The 13,964-nt window shown below is 47.8% G+C and overlaps 1 protein-coding gene across 1 annotated transcript in view; it reads right to left on the bottom strand.

Annotated features, from left to right (window-relative positions):
• Positions 1–203: 203 nt before the first annotated feature.
• LOC117747913 (serrate RNA effector molecule homolog) overlaps positions 204–13,964 on the bottom strand; it is an 18,093-nt gene continuing 4,332 nt past the window's right edge. Inside the window, 20 exon segments of the mRNA XM_034557424.1 lie at positions 204–497; positions 585–702; positions 785–886; positions 1,063–1,213; positions 1,300–1,380; positions 1,474–1,586; positions 2,326–2,479; positions 2,719–2,880; positions 3,880–4,044; positions 4,148–4,226; positions 4,370–4,431; positions 4,526–4,695; positions 4,779–4,914; positions 5,006–5,155; positions 7,046–7,356; positions 11,352–11,379; positions 11,381–11,650; positions 13,330–13,390; positions 13,628–13,771; positions 13,877–13,964. The exon segment at positions 13,877–13,964 is cut by the window's right edge and continues 23 nt beyond it. Of these exon segments, the coding sequence (XP_034413315.1) occupies positions 422–497; positions 585–702; positions 785–886; positions 1,063–1,213; positions 1,300–1,380; positions 1,474–1,586; positions 2,326–2,479; positions 2,719–2,880; positions 3,880–4,044; positions 4,148–4,226; positions 4,370–4,431; positions 4,526–4,695; positions 4,779–4,914; positions 5,006–5,155; positions 7,046–7,356; positions 11,352–11,379; positions 11,381–11,650; positions 13,330–13,390; positions 13,628–13,771; positions 13,877–13,964 (2,621 nt within the window). The 3' untranslated portion in view covers positions 204–421.

The raw sequence follows: 13,964 nt of genomic DNA, 5'->3' as shown, positions 1-13,964 counted from the left end.
TGGTGGTCAGTAGAGAGAATGCAGCTTTAACACATGAAGCATAGACTTCTATACAACCAGAGGCGACCCCCCCTGGTGGTCAGGAGAGAGAATGCAGCTTTAACACATGAAGCATAGACTTCTATACAACCAGAGGAGTCGCCCCCTGGTGGTCAGGAGAGAGAATGCAGACTAATTTTGTGACCATGAACACACCACTCATCATCAGTCCTCTGTATTCTTTATTGGAAAGTATCAGATCATGAATAATAACATTGGTCCTGCTGACTCTCTCTCTCTCTCTCACACACACACACACACACACACACACACACACCTAACTTTAAAAAAAACAAACGCATGGAGCCTCGGTGAAAGGAATCATGGGAAATGTAGGAATACAAATAAAATAAAAGGATTAAAAAACAAACATCCAGTTTCACTAAAAGAAGTCGAGGTCGTCCGGAGCGTCCAGGTCTCGGTACTCGATGATGGGCCGGGGGTCTCCTCGCACGCCCCTACACACACAGTTACACACACAGTTACACACACAATCAATACATAATCAATATGTTGGTGTGAACCATCGTCTGTGTTTCTTCTACCTGTTGTTGTTGTTTCTTTGTTTCCCTGGAAACCCTCCTCCTCCTTGATGACCTCTGAAGTTGTCATAGTTACCACGGCCCGCCCCAAACTGGTTGGGGGGGAAGGGGGGTCCTCCGCCTGTTTCACACAAGTATACACATCACTTTAAAGTGTTGTCTTTTTAATATATTTTGGTTATGATTTAAATGTGTGTGTGTACCAGGGAAGCCGGGCATTGGCGGTCTGACTCCTGGAGGATATCCCAGAAGGCTTTGCTGCTGAGGCGACTGACCAGGAAACCCTGGCATACCAGGGGGCGTGGCTAAAAGAGAGACCCAAACTTTATTTAACCATTGAAAAAAAAAAACACTGAACAATAAAATAACATTTTGATAAACGTAATTAAATAAAGATCACCAACCAATATGTTACACATTAAATGTTTTAAAATTCATAAAGTATTCACAAACGATGCTTTTCAGCAGCTTCCTGTGTCACCTTGTGCTGGCGGGGGGAGGGGCTTGTTCTCAGGGAGGGCGGGTCTCTTGGCATCCAGCAGGAAGTTGTTGAAGAACACGACTTCCTGTCTGACGGCGGAGACTTTGTCCCCGTGTTTGTTCAGGATGTGTTTACGCACAAACTCTGGAGCCTGGACGACAACAAAGACGGTTACCACGGTAACCTCCCACCCACCCACCCACCCACCCCCACACACACACACACACACACACGCACCTTGAACTTCTTCCCACTCAGAGGACAGAGCCACTTGTCTTTACTGAGCTCCTGAGTGTTTGATGACAAGAACTTCTCCACCTGGACACAGACAGGTAAAAATACAGGTAAACACAGACAAGACAGAGACAGGTAAGCAGACACAGACAGGTAAGCAGACAGACAGGTGAGTACCTCCTGCTCTGGCTCCTTCCTCCCAAGTCTCGCGGCGTCGTCTTCACTCAGAGTCTCCGAAGGAGAAAGAAGAGGAGCCAGACGCTCCTCACACATCCTCTGATGCTCACTCACTGTCCAATCAGAGAGCAGACAGTGACATCATCACTCACTGTCCAATCAGAGAGCAGACAGTGACATCATCACTCACTGTCCAATCAGAGAGCAGACAGTGACATCATCACTCACTGTCCAATCAGAGAGCAGACAGTGACATCATCACTCACTGTCCAATCAGAGAGCAGACAGTGCCATAAGAGTTAGAGCAGGGTGGGCAAACTACGGCCCGTTGGTCTTCTAATTATTATAAATTATCCTAAAGATGCTGTAACGCTTCCTTCTTCTGGCTACAGGTAGAGGTGTGTGTGTGTGTGTACCTTCAGCTGCAGTGATCCTGGCTACAGGTAGAGGTGTGTGTGTGTGTACCTTCAGCTGCAGTGATCCTGGCTACAGGTAGAGGTGTGTGTGTGTGTGTGTGTGTACCTTCAGCTGCAGTGATCCTGGCTACAGGTAGAGGTGTGTGTGTGTGTGTGTGTGTACCTTCAGCTGCAGTGATCCTGGCTACAGGTAGAGGTGTGTGTGTGTGTGTGTGTGTACCTTCAGCTGCAGTGATCCTGGCTACAGGTAGAGGTGTGTGTGTGTGTACCTTCAGCTGCAGTGATCCTGGCTACAGGTAGAGGTGTGTGTGTGTGTGTGTGTGTACCTTCAGCTGCAGTGATCCTGGCTACAGGTAGAGGTGTGTGTGTGTGTGTGTGTACCTTCAGCTGCAGTGATCCTGGCTACAGGTAGAGGTGTGTGTGTGTGTGTGTGTACCTTCAGCTGCAGTGATCCTGGCTACAGGTAGAGGTCCTCGTACGTGGATCAGTCCACAGCGATGAGGCATCTCGTCCTCCGCCGGATATTCACAGAAGTTATAATAATCTACTGAGTGAACCAGCCGAAGGTAGAGCAGCAGCCTGTCCAGCACCTACACACACACACACACACACACACACACACACACACACACACACACACACACACACACGTTAGCATGGAGCTAGCGGCTTCAGGAACGAGGTCATCGGTTTCTCTTCTCGTGAGGGTTGTCTCTCATCAGCAGCACTGAGCGACACGTTGACAACCAACGAGACCACCGTGATACACAATGAGATAGAACTGTTTTTGAAATAGGAAGTGGAAGAGGTTAATAAAAAATCCTCCCACCTTCAGCAGCTTGTCGTCTGTCTCCACGGCGACCTCGGAGGAGGTGGGGTCTTTGGCGTCGTCGACCCCGCCCCCTGAAGCTCCCATTAGCTCCTCCTCCTCAGCGCTCACCTCCTCGATGAGGTAGTCTGTGATGTTCTTCAGGACGGGGTTGGTCTCCATCTGGAACAACAATATGACATCATCAGTTCCCCGTCTGCTTCATGACATCATCAGTTCCCCGTCTGCTTCATGACATCATCAGTTCCCCGTCTGCTTCATGACATCATCAGTTCCCTGTCTGCTTCATGACATCATCAGTTCCCTGTCTGCTTCATGACATCATCAGTTCCCCGTCTGCTTCATGACATCATCAGTTCCCTGTCTGCTTCATGACATCATCAGTTCCCCGTCTGCTTCATGACATCATCAGTTCCCCGTCTGCTTCATGACATCATCAGTTCCCTGTCTGCTTCATGACATCATCAGTTCCCTGTCTGCTTCATGACATCATCAGTTCCCCGTCTGCTTCATGACATCATCAGTTCCCCGTCTGCTTCATGACATCATCAGTTCCCCGTCTGCTTCATGACATCATCAGTTCCCCGTCTGCTTCATGACATCATCAGTTCCCCGTCTGCTTCATGACATCATCAGTTCCCCGTCTGCTTCATGACATCATCAGTTCCCTGTCTGCTTCATGACATCATCAGTTCCCTGTCTGCTTCATGACATCATCAGTTCCCTGTCTGCTTCATGACATCATCAGTTCCCTGTCTGCTTCATGACATCATCAGTTCCCTGTCTGCTTCATGACATCATCAGTTCCCCGTCTGCTTCATGACATCATCAGTTCCCCGTCTGCTTCATGACATCATCAGTTCCCCGTCTGCTTCATGACATCATCAGTTCCCTGTCTGCTTCATGACATCATCAGTTCCCTGTCTGCTTCATGACATCATCAGTACCCTGTCTGCTTCATGACATCATCAGTTCCCCGTCTGCTTCATGACATCATCAGTTCCCTGTCTGCTTCATGACATCATCAGTTCCCTGTCTGCTTCATGACATCATCAGTACCCCGTCTGCTTCATGACATCATCAGTACCCCGTCTGTGAGACAGGTGACACTAGAGAGAAGAGGTCTCACTCTTTAAAGCCTGTGAGACAGGTGAGACGTACCTGACCGGCCCACAGCGCCCCCTTCTGGTCCAGACCGTGGACGAGTCTGGCCGACAGACGGATGTCGTTCCTCACCACCGGCTTGTGGTGCGTGAGACCGTTAACGGTACGAACGCGTCGACAAAGGTCTCTGTTGACCACCGGAGACAATTCACAGTCTCTGAGCTGAGGACGAGACAGAGACACAGCAAGTACTTCAGCAAGTACTTCAGCAAGTACTTCAGCATGTACACAGAGTACTTCCTCTGGTTTTAGGATGTATTTATACCCTGATGTTCTGAAGGTTCCAGCACGTCTCCTTTATGTTCACACTGCGATCAAACGTCACCCAGCACCTCCTGAAGAACCTGAGACACACACACACTTAATTGTCAAGTTTCTTTGTGTGTGTGTGTATATATATATATATATATATATATATATATTTTATAAGTAACGAATGAATAAAATCATAATTCCTGGTCGGTCCAGAAACACAAAGGAGTCTCACCTCCTCTCTGGCTGAGGGTCCGACAGCGCCACCCGCAGGAAGCCCGGGTACCTGCGACACAACTACAGACACACACATGTTGGTACAGGTGCTGTATAGTGTGTGTGTGTGTGTGTGTGTGTGTGTGTGTGTGTGTGTGTGTGTGTGTGCTCTTACAGCAGTGATCTCCTCCTTGGACACCTCTGGCGGGATGCTCCGGATGAACAAAGACGTGGTGAGGTGGAGAGGGCGGGGCTTAGCTGGCACCTCCTTCTCCCTCTCCTTTCCCCTCTCCTTCCCTCTCTCCTTCCCTCTCTCCTTCCCTCGCTCTTTACGACGCTCTGACTCTGACACACACATTGAGAAGAAAATTAATGTCTGCAAACTAAAATACTTCTTTCATCAGTCTTCGACATCATTCTGTCCGTACCATCCTCGCCGTCCTCCTCCTCTTCCTCCTTCTCCTTCTCCTCCTCCTCCTTCTCTCCTTCGGAGTGGGAGGAGTCAGACTCGGAGGCGCTGCCTTCGCCGCTGTCGACCGACACGCTGCGTTTCCTCTTCCTGGCCTGAGAGAAAAGGGGGCGGGGTTAACGACGGCACCGTCGCCAGCCAATCGGCATCAGAAGTGATGAGAAAAACCAAACTCACTTTCTTTACCGTTGTCGTCTTCTCCTTGTTCTCCTCCTCCTCTTCTTCATCATCATCATCATCATCATCATCATCTTTCTTTTCTCCCTCCTCCTCTTCCTCCTCTCCTTCCTCTCCTTCGTCCTTCTCTCCATTCTGCTTGGCCTCGTCTTTGCCGACCTGAAGAAGAAAAGAGCGGCTGATCAATACGATCAATTATTGAGTCTTCAGTAAGAAGAGCTCGTCACTGACAGAAGAAGAAGAGCTCGTCACTGACAGAAGAAGAAGAGCTCGTCACTGACAGAAGAAGAAGAAGAGCTCGTCACTGACAGAAGAAGAAGAGCTCGTCACTGACAGAAGAAGAAGAAGAAGAACTCGTCACTGACAGAAGAAGAAGAGCTCGTCACTGACAGAAGAAGAAGAAGAAGAACTCGTCACTGACAGAAGAAGAAGAAGAGCTCGTCACTGACAGAAGAAGAAGAGCCCGTCACTGACAGAAGAAGAAGAAGAAGAGCTCGTCACTGACAGAAGAAGAAGAGCTCGTCACTGACAGAAGAAGAAGAGCTCGTCACTGACAGAAGAAGAAGAAGAGCTCGTCACTGACAGAAGAAGAAGAGCTCGTCACTGACAGAAGAAGAAGAGCTCGTCACTGACAGAAGAAGAAGAAGAGCTCGTCACTGACAGAAGAAGAAGAAGAGCTCGTCACTGACAGAAGAAGAAGAGCCCGTCACTGACAGAAGAAGAAGAAGAAGAGCTCGTCACTGACAGAAGAAGAAGAGCTCGTCACTGACAGAAGAAGAAGAAGAGCTCGTCACTGACAGAAGAAGAAGAGCTCGTCACTGACAGAAGAAGAAGAGCTCGTCACTGACAGAAGAAGAAGAGCTCGTCACTGACAGAAGAAGAAGAAGAAGAGCTCGTCACTGACAGAAGAAGAAGAAGAGCTCGTCACTGACAGAAGAAGAAGAAGAAGAGCTCGTCACTGACAGAAGAAGAAGAAGAGCTCGTCACTGACAGAAGAAGAAGAGCCCGTCACTGACAGAAGAAGAAGAAGAAGAGCTCGTCACTGACAGAAGAAGAAGAGCTCGTCACTGACAGAAGAAGAAGAAGAGCTCGTCACTGACAGAAGAAGAAGAGCTCGTCACTGACAGAAGAAGAAGAGCTCGTCACTGACAGAAGAAGAAGAGCTCGTCACTGACAGAAGAAGAAGAAGAAGAGCTCGTCACTGACAGAAGAAGAAGAAGAGCTCGTCACTGACAGAAGAAGAAGAAGAAGAGCTCGTCACTGACAGAAGAAGAAGAAGAGCTCGTCACTGACAGAAGAAGAAGAGCCCGTCACTGACAGAAGAAGAAGAAGAAGAGCTCGTCACTGACAGAAGAAGAAGAAGAAGAAGAGCTCGTCACTGACAGAAGAAGAAGAGCTCGTCACTGACAGAAGAAGAAGAGCCCGTCACTGACAGAAGAAGAAGAGCTCGTCACTGACAGAAGAAGAAGAGCTCGTCACTGACAGAAGAAGAAGAAGAGCTCGTCACTGACAGAAGAAGAAGAAGAGCTCGTCACTGACAGAAGAAGAAGAAGAAGAGCTCGTCACTGACAGAAGAAGAAGAAGAAGAAGAGCTCGTCACTGACAGAAGAAGAAGAGCTCGTCACTGACAGAAGAAGAAGAAGAAGAGCTCGTCACTGACAGAAGAAGAAGAAGAAGAGCTCGTCACTGACAGAAGAAGAAGAAGAAGAGCTCGTCACTGACAGAAGAAGAAGAGCTCGTCACTGACAGAAGAAGAAGAAGAAGAGCTCGTCACTGACAGAAGAAGAAGAAGAGCTCGTCACTGACAGAAGAAGAAGAGCTCGTCACTGACAGAAGAAGAAGAAGAAGAGCTCGTCACTGACAGAAGAAGAAGAGCTCGTCACTGACAGAAGAAGAAGAAGAAGAGCTCGTCACTGACAGAAGAAGAAGAGCTCGTCACTGACAGAAGAAGAAGAGCTCGTCACTGACAGAAGAAGAAGAGCTCGTCACTGACAGAAGAAGAAGAAGAAGAGCTCGTCACTGACAGAAGAAGAAGAGCTCGTCACTGACCTTATTGGAGACTTTGTTCTCGCTGATCGTCTCTTCTGTCCGACTCCCAGTCTTCTCTGAGTCGGTCTGACGGCTCACGTTTCCTCCGCTGTGATCTCCTTGACTCCTATCACCACCTTCTTCTCCTCCTCCTCCTCCTCCACCACCACCAACACCTCCTCCTCTTCCTTCTCCCCCACCTCCTCCTCCACCAACACCTCCTGGTGCTCCTCCACTGCTGCTGCTCGGCTCCCCACCAGCCGCTGCAGCAGCGGTCGGCACCTCCAGGACCTGCAGGTCTAAGTCGGTACCTCCCTCCATCTTTATCACCGCTGCAGAGAAAGACAGGACAGAGGGTGAGACACCAGAGGGTGAGACACCAGATGACAGTAGGCAGACTTCATTACCCAGAAACCCCTGCAGAACTAGACTCATGTGAAAAGTTCCACCTTCCAAACACGGTTTCAAAAGTAGTCCCTACGCACTTCCTGGTTTACATCCTGTCTGTCTGCTTGGTTTACATCCTGTCTGTCTTTCTGGTTTACATCCTGTCTGTCTTTCTGGTTTACATCCTGTCTGTCTGCCTGGTTTACATCCTGTCTGTCTGCTTGGTTTACATCCTGTCTGTCTGCCTGGTTTACATCCTGTCTGTCTGCCTGGTTTACATCCTGTCTGTCTGCCTGGTTTACATCCTGTCTGTCTGCTTGGTTTACATCCTGTCTGCCTGGTTTACATCCTGTCTGTCTGCCTGGTTTACATCCTGTCTGTCTGCTTGGTTTACATCCTGTCTGTCTGCCTGGTTTACATCCTGTCTGTCTGCTTGGTTTACATCCTGTCTGTCTGCTTGGTTTACATCCTGTCTGCCTGGTTTACATCCTGTCTGTCTGCTTGGTTTACATCCTGTCTGCTTGGTTTACATCCTGTCTGCCTGGTTTACATCCTGTCTGCCTGGTTTACATCCTGTCTGTCTGCCTGGTTTACATCCTGTCTGTCTGCTTGGTTTACATCCTGTCTGGTTTACATCCTGTCTGTCTGCCTGGTTTACATCCTGTCTGTCTGCCTGGTTTACATCCTGTCTGTCTGCTTGGTTTACATCCTGTCTGTCTGCCTGGTTTACATCCTGTCTGTCTGCTTGGTTTACATCCTGTCTGTCTGCCTGGTTTACATCCTGTCTGTCTGCTTGGTTTACATCCTGTCTGTCTGCTTGGTTTACATCCTATCTGCCTGGTTTACATCCTGTCTGCCTGGTTTACATCCTGTCTGCCTGGTTTACATCCTGTCTGTCTGGTTTACATCCTGTCTGTCTGCTTGGTTTACATCCTGTCTGTCTGCTTGGTTTACATCCTGTCTGCCTGGTTTACATCCTGTCTGTCTGCTTGTTTACATCCTGTCTGTCTGGTTTACATCCTGTCTGTCTGCCTGGTTTACATCCTGTCTGTCTGCCTGGTTTACATCCTGTCTCCTTGGTTTACATCCTGTCTGTCTGCTTGGTTTACATCCTGTCTGCCTGGTTTACATCCTGTCTGCCTGGTTTACATCCTGTCTGTCTGCCTGGTTTACATCCTGTCTGTCTGCTTGGTTTACATCCTGTCTGCCTGGTTTACATCCTGTCTGCTTGGTTTACATCCTGTCTGCTTGGTTTACATCCTGTCTGTCTGCTTGGTTTACATCCTGTCTGCCTGGTTTACATCCTGTCTGTCTGCCTGGTTTACATCCTGTCTGTCTGCTTGGTTTACATCCTGTCTGTCTGGTTTACATCCTGTCTGTCTGCCTGGTTTACATCCTGTCTGTCTGCCTGGTTTACATCCTGTCTGTCTGCTTGTTTACATCCTGTCTGTCTGGTTTACATCCTGTCTGTCTGCCTGGTTTACATCCTGTCTGTCTGCTTGGTTTACATCCTGTCTGTCTGCCTGGTTTACATCCTGTCTGTCTGCCTGGTTTACATCCTGTCTGTCTGCTTGGTTTACATCCTGTCTGTCTGCTTGGTTTACATCCTGTCTGTCTGCTTGGTTTACATCCTGTCTGCCTGGTTTACATCCTGTCTGTCTGCTTGGTTTACATCCTGTCTGTCTGCTTGGTTTACATCCTGTCTGTCTGCCTGGTTTACATCCTGTCTGTCTGCTTGGTTTACATCCTGTCTGTCTGCTTGGTTTACATCCTGTCTGCCTGGTTTACATCCTGTCTGTCTGCTTGGTTTACATCCTGTCTGCTTGGTTTACATCCTGTCTGCCTGGTTTACATCCTGTCTGCCTGGTTTACATCCTGTCTGTCTGCCTGGTTTACATCCTGTCTGTCTGCTTGGTTTACATCCTGTCTGGTTTACATCCTGTCTGTCTGCCTGGTTTACATCCTGTCTGTCTGCCTGGTTTACATCCTGTCTGTCTGCTTGGTTTACATCCTGTCTGTCTGCCTGGTTTACATCCTGTCTGTCTGCTTGGTTTACATCCTGTCTGTCTGCCTGGTTTACATCCTGTCTGTCTGCTTGGTTTACATCCTGTCTGTCTGCTTGGTTTACATCCTATCTGCCTGGTTTACATCCTGTCTGCCTGGTTTACATCCTGTCTGCCTGGTTTACATCCTGTCTGTCTGGTTTACATCCTGTCTGTCTGCTTGGTTTACATCCTGTCTGTCTGCTTGGTTTACATCCTGTCTGCCTGGTTTACATCCTGTCTGTCTGCTTGTTTACATCCTGTCTGTCTGCTTGTTTACATCCTGTCTGTCTGGTTTACATCCTGTCTGTCTGCCTGGTTTACATCCTGTCTGTCTGCCTGGTTTACATCCTGTCTCCTTGGTTTACATCCTGTCTGTCTGCTTGGTTTACATCCTGTCTGCCTGGTTTACATCCTGTCTGCCTGGTTTACATCCTGTCTGTCTGCCTGGTTTACATCCTGTCTGTCTGCTTGGTTTACATCCTGTCTGCCTGGTTTACATCCTGTCTGCTTGGTTTACATCCTGTCTGCTTGGTTTACATCCTGTCTGTCTGCTTGGTTTACATCCTGTCTGCCTGGTTTACATCCTGTCTGTCTGCCTGGTTTACATCCTGTCTGTCTGCTTGGTTTACATCCTGTCTGTCTGGTTTACATCCTGTCTGTCTGCCTGGTTTACATCCTGTCTGTCTGCCTGGTTTACATCCTGTCTGTCTGCTTGGTTTACATCCTGTCTCCTTGGTTTACATCCTGTCTGTCTGCCTGGTTTACATCCTGTCTGTCTGCCTGGTTTACATCCTGTCTGTCTGCTTGGTTTACATCCTGTCTGTCTGCTTGGTTTACATCCTGTCTGTCTGCTTGGTTTACATCCTGTCTGCCTGGTTTACATCCTGTCTGCCTGCCTGGTTTACATCCTGTCTCCTTGGTTTACATCCTGTCTGTCTGCTTGGTTTACATCCTGTCTGCCTGGTTTACATCCTGTCTGTCTGCCTGGTTTACATCCTGTCTGTCTGCTTGGTTTACATCCTGTCTGCCTGGTTTACATCCTGTCTGCTTGGTTTACATCCTGTCTGCTTGGTTTACATCCTGTCTGTCTGCTTGGTTTACATCCTGTCTGCCTGGTTTACATCCTGTCTGTCTGCCTGGTTTACATCCTGTCTGTCTGCTTGTTTACATCCTGTCTGTCTGGTTTACATCCTGTCTGTCTGCCTGGTTTACATCCTGTCTGTCTGCTTGGTTTACATCCTGTCTGTCTGCCTGGTTTACATCCTGTCTGTCTGCCTGGTTTACATCCTGTCTGTCTGCTTGGTTTACATCCTGTCTGTCTGCTTGGTTTACATCCTGTCTGTCTGCTTGGTTTACATCCTGTCTGCTTGGTTTACATCCTGTCTGGTTTACATCCTGTCTGCTTGGTTTACATCCTGTCTGTCTGCTTGGTTTACATCCTGTCTGTCTGCCTGGTTTACATCCTGTCTGTCTGCCTGGTTTACATCCTGTCTGTCTGCTTGGTTTACATCCTGTCTGTCTGCTTGGTTTACATCCTGTCTGTCTGGTTTACATCCTGTCTGCCTGGTTTACATCCTGTCTGCTTGGTTTACATCCTGTCTGCTTGGTTTACATCCTGTCTGTTTGCCTGGTTTACATCCTGTCTGCTTGGTTTACATCCTGTCTGCCTGGTTTACATCCTGTCTGTCTGGTTTACATCCTGTCTGCTTGGTTTACATCCTGTCTGCTTGGTTTACATCCTGTCTGTCTGCCTGGTTTACATCCTGTCTGCTTGGTTTACATCCTGTCTGCTTGGTTTACATCCTGTCTGTTTGCTTGGTTTACATCCTGTCTGCTTGGTTTACATCCTGTCTGCCTGGTTTACATCCTGTCTGTCTGGTTTACATCCTGTCTACCTGCGTCCAGCAGCTTGATGATGGGGGGGGGCGTGCTCCATGTCCAGCGACATGTTATCCAGCCAGTTGTTGTCCAGCAGGAAGAGGAAGACGCCCAGCCGGGTCTTGAGGGCGGCCAGAGACTCCGCCTCCCTCGCCGTGATGTCATCGGGGTGGTACTTGGAGCGGAACCACTCCTGGTCTTTGTGCTGGAGGAAGAAGTCCTGCAGCTGCTGCCGCCTGAAGTCCAGTTTGTACTGATTGTAGCGCTTCACCGACTCCGTCTCGTCCACGCTGTCCTCCATGTTCAACAGGAACTCCTGCAGAGACGCAGAGGAACCGATCAGAACCAGGGCCGCACACTTCCGGGAATATTCAAAGTTGGAAACTTTCCATGGGAATTAACGGGAATAAACTGAAAATGTTGGGTTAATTTAACTGTATTCACCTCGTCATAAGCAAACATTTATAATACAACTTTTAAAAATGACATTTTTTACATTTTGAGTAGAACTTTATTCTTTCATCGAACAACAAAAACATGAACGTTGAATAAAAAAGGTGTATTCCCTTTGATCACCCCCCCCCCCCCCCCAACCCAGTGTCTTTCCCTGAATCTAAATGTTTTCTTCCTGGACCTCATCAACGTCCTCCTCACTGCTCTAAAGTCTACAAATAAACTTGGTATTAAAATGAACATGGCTTCAGTTTACCAAGTAATCAACATGCTAGGTAATGACAAACAGTGTTGGGAAAGTTCACTTTCTACATGAACTAGTTCAGTTCATAATTCACACATTCTAAAATGAACTAGTTCAGTTCATAATTCATAATTCAAAATGTTGAACTAAATTCACAGCTCCAAAAAATGAACTAGTTCAGTTATTTTGTTCAATATGTTGCAGCTATAATTTGAATCTCTATCTGTCTGCAATACCGCTCTTGGCCTCTACGCCACTCGGCGCTCTCACACTTGCCAGACAAAGGGCTGAAACGTTCAGACACTGATGACAAAGACGTTCAAACACAACACAACGTTTTATGTTTTATGTTTCAGACAATGTTCCCAACGTGCTGCATTCAGGGACCAGCTGAGCTCGGCGTGCATAGTGCTTGATTCTTGTTGTTCTGAGTTTAGACTCATGGTTTAATTCACTTATTAAAGTGAATTAAACCATTAAGTCGCTTTGGATAAAAGCGTCAGCTAAATGACATGAAATGTAATGTAATGTAATGTAAATAGTCTTGTTCTCAACTATATTTAAGTTCCCTGTTATATGCTTTTGCAAAGAAACTTTCCGCCCCTTTGCAACCCTAATCAGAACCAATGAGAACCGATCAGAATCATCAGAACCAGCCAGAACCATCAGAACCTTTTTTAACCCTGTTATTTATGTATTTTTCTCTCCTTTCCCTCAAGAGGTTTTCACCTCTTGTCAGGCCACAGTTGAAAATAAGAATTTGTTCTTAATCTGTTTCGCCTGGCTAAATAAAGGTTAAATTAAAAATTAAAAAACGACCAGAACCAACCAGAATCATCAGAACCGATCAGAACCCATCAGAATCATTAGAACCAACCAGAACCGATCAGAATCATTAGAACCCATCAGAATCATTAGAACCGATCAGAACCGATCAGAATCATTAGAACCAACCAGAACCGATCAGAATCATTAGAACCCATCAGAATCATTAGAACCGATCAGAATCATTAGAACCAACCAGAACCGATCAAAACCAACCAGAATCATCAGAACCAACCAGAACCCATCAGAATCATTAGAACCAACCAGAACCCATCAGAATCATTAGAACCAACCAGAACCCATCAGAATCATTAGAACCCATCAGAATCATTAGAACCAACCAGAACCCATCAGAATCATTAGAACCCATCAGAATCATTAGAACCAACCAGAATCATTAGAACCAACCAGAACCGATCAGAATCATTAGAACCCACCAGAACCATTGCTGGTTCCTCTAAGGGGTGACTCACCTTGAAGCTCCTCATGGTGGGAGGACCAGGAGGAGGCAGATCTGGATCCACCATCCCCAACCTGAGAGACATTTAATCTTCATCATTCATCTCAGAATTATATTTGTGTTTGTTGATGACCAATTAATCAATAATCAATAGAAAGAAGAGGAGGAGGAAGATATCCATAATATCCGTTAAAGACGGACTTTACTGATACGCTTATCAATAATGTTATTATAAACTATTTATCACATCTTCCAGAAGTGGTTCTTTGTGCACGTTCACCTGCGACAGGGTGCATTGTGGGACGACTCACCTGCCCTGCAGCGGGTGACCTCCGTGGTGCGGGTGAAGGTGGGGGATGTCGGGATGCCAGCCCTGAGGCCCCGCCCCTGGAAACGGAGGCCCGCCCCCTCCGTAGGGCATGTCGTAGCGGTACGGCTCCCCCCGGTGGTCGTCCCTGGACATTACACAGGTCAGTGACGTGACGTGACGTGACGTGACGTGACGTGACGTGACGTGACGTGACGTGACGTGAGACACACACACTCACACTCACACTCACCAGTCTCTCCTCATGCGTTTGTGCTGAGGGCTGATGTGTCGGGGGGGAGAAAACCTCTCTCTGCGCCCACGGTCGTAGTCCCGCCTCC

Source organism: Cyclopterus lumpus, chromosome 18, assembly GCF_009769545.1.
Source record: "Cyclopterus lumpus isolate fCycLum1 chromosome 18, fCycLum1.pri, whole genome shotgun sequence".
Classification (NCBI taxonomy): domain Eukaryota; kingdom Metazoa; phylum Chordata; class Actinopteri; order Perciformes; family Cyclopteridae; genus Cyclopterus; species Cyclopterus lumpus.
This window is presented reverse-complemented; position numbering and strand designations above follow the sequence as displayed.